At 35.2% G+C, this 9,371-nt stretch overlaps 1 protein-coding gene across 1 annotated transcript; it reads left to right on the plus strand.

Annotated features, from left to right (window-relative positions):
- The first annotated feature begins 220 nt into the window (after window positions 1–220).
- On the plus strand, window positions 221–8,600 carry LOC143533869 (wall-associated receptor kinase-like 22). Its single transcript, XM_077028509.1, has 3 exons — window positions 221–1,318; window positions 2,204–2,362; window positions 7,347–8,600. The coding sequence occupies exons 1-3, from the start codon at window positions 499–501 to the stop codon at window positions 8,498–8,500; spliced, it is 2,133 nt and encodes a 710-aa protein (XP_076884624.1). The 5' UTR covers window positions 221–498; the 3' UTR covers window positions 8,501–8,600.
- Window positions 8,601–9,371: the final 771 nt, after the last annotated feature.

A 9,371-nucleotide genomic window follows, 5' to 3' on the forward strand; every position in this document is an offset into this window, starting at 1 on the left:
TGACAATGTTTTTTTTAGTATTGCATCATATTTTTATACTGTGATGAACCTTACGCGACCTAAATCGTCGAACCTACCAGAAATTTTAAATGTCCGACTCTATGATCGAAATCAAAACATCGTATAATAGTGAGCCCGCTTGAAAATTTTCCTTAAACCATCACTATTTCTTGGTACAGCGCTCCAGTATAAGATATGTTAGGTCACTACAATGTGGGACCTCCAACTAGTTATTGAACAAAAATAATCAGCAAAAGTGTAGACATTGTCAAATGTCGGTATTAACAACTTTTCTTCATCTAATGATATAATTAAGTAGTTCTAGAACCAAACAGTTCGCGGTAGGTTTTGAATTTTCCATGGCTGTAGACTTGTGGCCATTGGTTTATTAATTTCTCGGTAGGTTCCTCCATTAATCTTAATCACACTCATCGTTATAATTATAAATATAAACACCCCTTACACTTCCTACAATACCATCTTTCTTCTTTACAAAATATGAAGTTATCTCAAGCTTTCCATCTTCTCGTTTTCGTTTCGTTAACAGCAACATCAATTGCAATTCCAAACTACGCCAAGATAGGGTGCAATGATACGTGTGGGAATGTGAGGATTCCATACCCTTTTGGAATCGGTGCGAATTGTTCTGTCAACCAATGGTACACCGTTGATTGCAACTCCTCAACACCATATCTACCTTCACTCAACCATCTAGAAGTCTTGGGTGTAAACTTGGAAGATCAAACTCTCACTGTTAATATGCCAAACAATATCTATGATTGCCAGAACCTAGCTCGGAATAGTAGTCAGACCATGAGCATCGATCTTGGTAACACCCCGTTCTTGTATTCCAGATCACAAAATAAATTTGTTTTTATTGGGTGTGGTAATGGTGTTATGACTGATAATTATGGGAGTGTGGTTACTGGGTGTTCGACTGCTTGTCTGAATGACAGTAGTGTTAGAGAAAGAAACAAGTGTTACGGCTTTAGTTGTTGTCAAGCAACAATTCCTCATCATCTAAAGTCGTACAGCATGAACGTCACGGGTTCGGGTGGAGGTGGAGTTTGTAGGGCTGCCTTCTTGGTGGATGAAGATTCATACGCGAAAGGAAACTTTATAGTTGCTGCTAACAACGCTTTTGTTCCTGTTTCCCTCATGTGGACCCTTACATACAGTGACATATCACGCTGCTGTGGAGGATATATGCTTAGGAATCTGGAACTGAATATGTATAACGGTACCTCTGTGGAGTCAAAGAAGTGTTCACTTGATTCGCAAGACGAAGGAAACCCTTATCTACTTTATGGATGCCAAAGTACGTATTTGAATTATTAAGTTAAGGAAAATCTCTAAAATGTCCGTTTGACTCTCTTTACAAGAGAATCCGCCTCTAATTACAAATTCTTTCAACGTCCTTTACTAACCTGGCGGACCCAAACATCTTTTAAATGTCAACAGACCATGTTTAAACACTTCATTTTACTTTCATTTATTATTATGAAAAAAACGGTCGGGACTCGGGACTCACAAAATATATCGTCAGTCCTAGCCAAATTCAATATGTAATAACAAGTTTTGGTGGGATTTTTATAAACGAATCGTTTCAACCAAATTAATTTTTACAACTCGTACCATGTAATTAGTCCAGATTTGCGTACACATGACGCATTGTTACAGGATTAGCGGGAAAGCCTTCGTCTGACATGAATAAATGTTGGGTCCGGCATGCTAATTTGTAATGGAAATTTAGATTCACATTTCTTCTCCAAACCTAGAATTACATTAAAAATCATTACATTTTTCTCTCATTTTTTAATTAAATAATATTTTTTAATACTTTTATCATTACCTTTTTTCTCTCATTTAATCACAAGTCACGACAACTTTCAAAAAATATTAAAAAGTTTATATGATTCTACATAAACTTTTCAAATATACCGAAAACTCACTACATTTTCTCTCTTCTCCACTCATAACATCATAAAACACTCTCTAAATTACAAAAATCATAAGTCAAAGAAAATAATGGATTAGGATGTAAATGCTCTTAAAGAGTTATAGATTATGATGGACATTCTCTTGACAGCAGCAGTCAAATGGACATTATAGGGATTTTCTCTTTTATATATTAATGTATTTATTTTGTACCTTTTTTTAATCTTTTTTTAATCTTGACATAAACGTTCGTATGACTGTTTAGCAAGGGAAGAATGTGCAAGGTGCCGTGGCTATAACACCTACTGTGACTATGATACAATATATATTGACGATGGCTCAATAAGATTAACCAATTTCACTTGTGGACCTTACTCTTCTTCACTTTATTTTGGAAGCAAATCATCCACGGGTGTTATTCTAGGTAATATATTCTTAGCAAGCTTTTCAAATTCAAGTGTGTTTCATACTGGCAAGCTGGAGCCGGAGCAGGTGACTAGATAGGTTGTCAATTTGTCATATAGGCATATAACTATTAAGACTGAACCACAACCCATATGTTTTCACAACTACCCGAGCTTTTTTTTTCGAACTGCGAACTTCTATAAACAAGGCTGAAGCCATGGCACCCTCCACAACAGCCAAGAAAATCTAGGAGAAACAAGTGCATCAAAATTTACACCAATCTGACCAACTAATCGATTTGCATCTAGATCTATGTATAAACCAAAGGTAACATAAAGACCTAATGTCGCAAATAATATTTTCAATCTTCGTCTCCTTCCCTTCAAAAATCATAACGTTATGAGCCTTCCAAAATTGCCGACAAACAGTGATAGTAATACCTTGGAAAACTTCATTTTCTATGTACGTAAGCCCCACATGGTTATAGCTTTCAAGCATGTCTCTAACCGAAAAAGCAAACAAGGACGTGGTCTTGCACCAATAAATCAAAGTGTCCCAAACCTTCAAGGTTACCGGGCAACCGGTGAAAATATGATAAGAAGATTCATCTGTTGCGTTGCTAAACACACTAATGTGCTAAAATTAGTCAAATAATTAATAACTAAATTACACTAAACTAGACACTAAGTAATACTCTAGACTCCTTAAGTTCGACTAAACTACTAACCAGCAAGTGAAGCGATCGATTCTAGTATAAGCTAAGTAAGTCCAGATATTGAACCCACGAGACTCTTTTAATTACGTATATTAACTAATTAGACTCGACTAGCTGACACGACTATTTAAATATTATTATTAAAGGGGGTTTTAAATTAATTAATACTAAGCTACTAAAAATAACTAATTAAGTAAAGACAAGAATTAAAACACAAGACAATTTAGTTCAACTGATTCTGGTGGTAATGAAAAACCACCTAAGCTGGAATCCTCAAAGTTTCAATTATCAAATAGTTGAAAAATAGCAGTTATGGAACTGAGATCGTAAAATAGACACTTAAAAGATAACCCGAACAGGAGCCCTGACTTTTCTCAAGAAGACACCTATGGGTTTCTAATAAGTTTTAATACACACCAGTTTATAAATTAAACTCCCTTACAGTAATCTTATTAATTTATGAAAGAGTACCTTTATAGTGAAATCCTACCTTAAAACCCAGAAATCAAAGGTAATTTGACAAACTTAATTGACTCGTTAGACAATATTAATTAATCAAACCTAGACGAACTCCTTACAAAGAACTAAATCTAGCAATCTTAATCAACAACTATCTAACAATAACTTACCAGCTTACAACTTTCTAGGTTAGCAGTACATTTTTATTCGTTTGACTAATAATATTATTTCTATGATCTTATTTGAATTCAATCATAAACTAGTCAAAAACGCATAATAGATGACCTAACAAACTCTTATCATATGAAACAATCACCAAGGATTACGTGGAATAATAAAACTAGAACAAACAAAACCAAGTGCACATACGCATCAATCAAATAAAATCAATTAATAGTTTATTGAAACATAAAACCATAACGAAAAGAAACAATCCAACTAAAACTGAAACATCAACAATGGTTCATCATAAGCCTAGACAGTCTATAAAGTTTATCCTAGCATCTTCATATCAAACAAAATAATAGTAATAGAAAACATGGTAAAATAATGAAAACAAAAGATCAAATATGATAAAACCCGTAATCCTCAATCTTGAATGTATAGCTCTTCCCCGAATGCTTCCTTGCCTTCAAAACCGCCAACAATCTCGAATAATAGCTCCAATCATCTCTAAATTCGTCTGGTGGCTGTAGGGTATTTTTCAAGTTAAGGTTAAGGGTGTATTTATAGTGAACCAGGCCTTAAACTGACCAAAATCGAAAACATTCTGGAATTTGTAGATCTAGGCGTCGCGTGACCAGGTTTGACCTAGCCGCGCGACACGGCGTGGTCTAGTAGGAGGGCTGACCGGCCGGTCCGACCGGTTCTCCTTCCGGTTCCTTTCCTGGCGTGTTCCGGCTTCTCGTCTATGCTTGTTTTGATTCGTTTTTCGCCCTTCTCAACTACGATCATCTTCCTGAACCTACAAAACACAATTATGTTAGTAATATACAAATATTAACTAAAAGCGAACAAAAACTAATAAAATATTATATAAAATATAGTATTTTCACTATATCACACACACAAGGGATTAGGAATGTCAATATTTCTCCTTCTTATGGCCATCTTGGTGGGGATTTTGTCCATCTCCGATCTCTAAGCGTGAATATTGAATTTAGAGGGCACCCATTTACTCCCATTCATGACATTATTAAGACTATAATTCCTGCATGAAAGAATTGTTTGTCTTGAGGGGTCTACCAACCAAGACCAAGAGTCGGAGTAGGCATTTCTTTTGATGGCCGAGATACATTTGATGCATTCTTCCCACTCGGCCAGCTCATTATGAAAGGTCGGGTTCCTTATCCAATCCCATTTCCAAAAAAGTTGGCTCCCACTCCAATAGAATCTATCGCTTACTTTGCAACTTTTGTTCTTCTTTAGTTGAACCGATTCTCTTCTTCTGGAGATTCCTCAGGAATGCTCTTCCTATGGATGACAGGATCAGATACATGGGCTTTCAAATGCCTTATCAATTTCATTTATGCATTAGAAGTCAACAGGATTCTTTACTTCATTTGTTTTGTCAAGGTGAAACTGCCTCTCAGGTTTGGTCTTATTTGAAAGGTGTTCAACATGCTAGTTTTGTTCAAGATAGTCTGTCTGCTATAGAAGCTCTACAAAAAGCAGTTCTTATGAATTTATGGCACAGTTCTTTAAGCTGGGTAAAGGTAAAGTAAACAGTAAACAACAAAGACTCCCTATATCGAACCCCGTTTTGAGTCTAGGAAGAACCAACTTGAGAGGGGATCTCCCAGACCAAGGGTCCGTCCAAAAGAAAAGATCTTTATTGTTGCCAAGTTTGAATTCTATATTTTTCTTTAAAACATCTATTTTCCAACAACACTATATCCATTTTCAAACGTCATTTTATATGTCAAGATAGGAGTGCATTATATGCATTTGAATTTCAAATGCATGATAACCGCCTTATCCGACCTTAACCCTAAAAGCGCATTCTTGATCATATGTAACATCGCCTGGTTCATTATGCTCTCTCAAAATTCATACTCAATTTCTTGCTCAATCAATCTGAGTTGTTTTATCCGATCAAAGAATTTAGGAACCACAAATAGTTTTGGTCTGAAGGTGCCAACCACGACTCTCAGATTTCTGAAGACATACGATTTGCAGAATCCCCCAACACCATCTGGATTTAAATTATGACATTTTACCTTTAAACACGTCCATTATTTCCTCTTTTTAGATCCATAAATTTTCCATTCGCTTGGTAAGTTTGTCGATGGGTTTGGGCTACATTTGCTCTTTTTTCCCCTTTGCCGTTGACTTCTTTTGGCCAACTGGAAAAAGGCAATTCTTCAAATTCGTCATCGAGATTGATCTTGATGTCCTTAATAAAGTTCAAAGCATTATCACAGTTGATGTCGATGTCAGTTTTATGCACCTCGAAAGCTGATGTGTTATAGTCGCCAGATGGTTATGTCTTAGTCATCTTTGTTGATTCGATTCAAACTTAAACTATTTTGTATTTATTTTTACAATATTTCGCATACCCTCGTACTTAAAAACTGCTTTGACATCTTCCATGTACTTTGTTTTACTAACGGTCGTGACTTGCATTGATTGCGGTTGAAAAACTCAGTAAACTTATGAACGGGAGTTGATATCATGTGCCAGTGTGACTTTAAATTCTCGATGGATCGATGTGAAGAACTAATTTCATTGCATAAATATTTATGGACACGACCCCCATAATCATTGTCATTTTTGTTATTGTCGCTTTTCGAGTCGTTAGAGATGTGAATAAATGCACGAGCCACAATTTCTTCTTGGACTACAATCCGTCTATTTATTTATGACTTTAGGCTTAGAATATTACTTGACCGTGTGATTCCTTTCGTCTTTATAGTCAATGGAGCAACAAGGGATGGGACGATGTCCCTGTCAATTAAATGTCCACATAAACTAGCGAGATAAAATCCAAACTTTAAGGTAGGCGTAAAGTTTTTCGGTTTCATTGTATTCGTTATAGCAAACGAAAGAGAAAACCTAAAATGTAGTTATAGTATAAGAAAAGGGTATCATAACATGTTCGTTTCATTGTTTTTTATCTTATGTAACATCCAAACTCATACAATGTGGTGGGGACCGAACTAAATCAAACTCAAATTATGTAATGTGTTCGGTTAATTGGTTAGTTAAATTTTTTTTTTATTATAAGAAGAATAAAAAAATAAACAACAGAATAAATAAAATCTAAAAATTAAAAAGAAAAAAAAATGTGAGTAAATTGTCTTTTTAACCCCCTGACATTTGAATTAGTTGGTGGTTTTGTCCCTTTGGCTAACTTTGTCTATACTAGGTCAAAACCGTAATTAAATTTAAACGTCAACGGTTTATTCATCCAAAAGTTTCATCTTGAGCTGAAAAGGCTATGGGGGCATTGGGGGCGTTAACGACATGGCTAAAAAATACAATTTACTCTAAATGAAAAGAGATAAAGATAAAACAGTAGATCATACAAATTTAAACTCTGGTTTATATGGTAAAAAATCATGGGTGTGTTATAGCTAGGGATGAGCTTCATATTGGTACCGGTACCGTCCCGGTACTGATTTGATACCGTCGGTACAGAATCGGTACCAAATTTTTAGTTTTCGATACTGGTATTTCCCGAATTTTACACAGTTGTACCGGTACCGAACCTAAAATATCAGTACCGGTACCAAATATTTCAAATTTTCGGGATCATCCCTAGTTATAACATCAATGCTTTCATATTGTAACTTCTATATGGACTTATGAAATAAATACTTTTATTTAGGTGTTAGCATAAGTGTCGGTGTACTTTTACTTTCCGTGACCTGCTATGCATTGTACAAATGGATCAAGAAAACTACAGATCAAAGACAAAGAAAGAGGTTCTTTAAACGAAATGGCGGTTTACTTTTAAAACAACAAGAAGAAGCTGACTCGTCTTTAGTTGGTAAAACTATACTTTTCACGTCACGGGAGCTAGAGAAGGCCACAGACAACTTTAATGAGAATAGAATTTTGGGTCGAGGTGGCCAGGGTACAGTTTATAAAGGGATGTTAGTTGATGGAAGAATTGTAGCAATCAAGAAATCAAAAGTTGTTGATGAAAGCCGGTTAGAACAATTTATCAATGAGGTGGTTATTCTTTCTCAAGTAAATCATAGGAATGTGGCCAAGCTACTTGGATGTTGTTTAGAGACGGATGTCCCTCTGCTTGTTTCTGAATTCATTCCAAATGGTACCTTGTATGATCGTCTTCATGGTCAAACCAGCGAGTTCCCAAATTCCTTAAACATGAGATTACAAATAGCTACAGAGGTTGCAGGAGCACTTGCTTACTTGCATTCAGCAACTTCCATTCCAATATACCATAGAGACATTAAAACAACTAACATACTTTTAGATGACAAATATAGAGCCAAAGTTTCTGACTTTGGAACTTCAAGGTTTGTCTCAATAGAGCAAACTCATTTGACTACTTTAGTCAAAGGCACATTTGGCTACCTTGATCCTGAGTATTTCCAGTCTAGTCAGTTCACAGAAAAGAGTGATGTTTATAGTTTTGGGGTTGTTTTGGTTGAACTGTTAACGAGAGAAAAACCAATTTCCCTAACTAGATTTGGTGAACATAGAAGTTTGGCTACACACTTTATGTTGGCTATGGAAGAAGATCGAGTTTTGTCTATTTTTGATGCAGTGGTGATTAAAGAGGGTACTAGGGATGAGCTTATGTCATTAGCTAGTCTTGCAATGCGATGCTTGAATTTGAATGGTAAGTATAGGCCAACGATGAAAGAAGTAGCCATCGAGTTGGAAACCGTACGAGCCACTCACATTCCCTCTACAGTTCAAACCAATATTGGGCCCGTCATGTATGGGGAGGAAGTGTTGACGCTAACATATGGCGAATCATCACTGAGTTTCAGTGATAGAATAAGTTAATGATACAATAATATCAGTCTTTGCTCATTGTTTAATAAATTGCTGTCATACAAACATATATTTGCAGCGTGTGTAATAGAACCTTCCATATTATAAATGACACAGGTGCTATTTATGAATTATGAATATATTTTCATGTTCTCAAATAGTGTAGATACGTGTGAACTATTCGAATATTTGATGACAGTTTGGTTACTTCCCGCCATTCTTTTTCTATATTTGTAGGAAAACGAAACTTGTTGAATATTCCATGTTTTGCTTAATCACCTCTCTAATATTTGATTACTTGTCTCTAATATTTGATTACTTTTTCAAGAAAGTTAAAAACATTAACCATGACTATGGGATTTTAATACACTTACTTTGACCAGATTGATATACGTGGGTCCTTGGTGGTGTAATTTGCTATTTTGCACTTTATGGTTTACGATATGATAATGTAAGAATATATATATTTTATATATTTATTTATATGATCATCATTATTATTTATATAATAATAGGTTAAAATAATTAATTATATCTTATTATATATTAGCTTAGTAATTGTTGATGGGCCATATTACTCTTAATAGCTAATAAAGGGTTTCCTCTTGGGTGTATATATAGAGAGAATAAATTAACATTAAAACCTAATCACATACACATAAAAATATTGTGTGCCTCCTCTCTCCTAAATTGGGTTCCTCTCAAGAACCCTAACACCATCCTTAACTATACATCCTAAAGGGGAACTCAACAAAGCTGACAACCATGTCGTCTATATCATTCTTTGTTGTGATTACTACTCTCCATGCTGTAACAGGTTTATAGGTTTTATATTTATCATGTTTTCTATTGCTTACATGAAGAACTGATTTACATGTGGTAT

This window comes from Bidens hawaiensis, unplaced genomic scaffold, assembly GCF_021521415.1.
Source record: "Bidens hawaiensis isolate Kalapana, Puna unplaced genomic scaffold, B.hawaiensis_p1.1 tig00009937_1, whole genome shotgun sequence".
Classification (NCBI taxonomy): Eukaryota; Viridiplantae; Streptophyta; class Magnoliopsida; order Asterales; family Asteraceae; genus Bidens; species Bidens hawaiensis.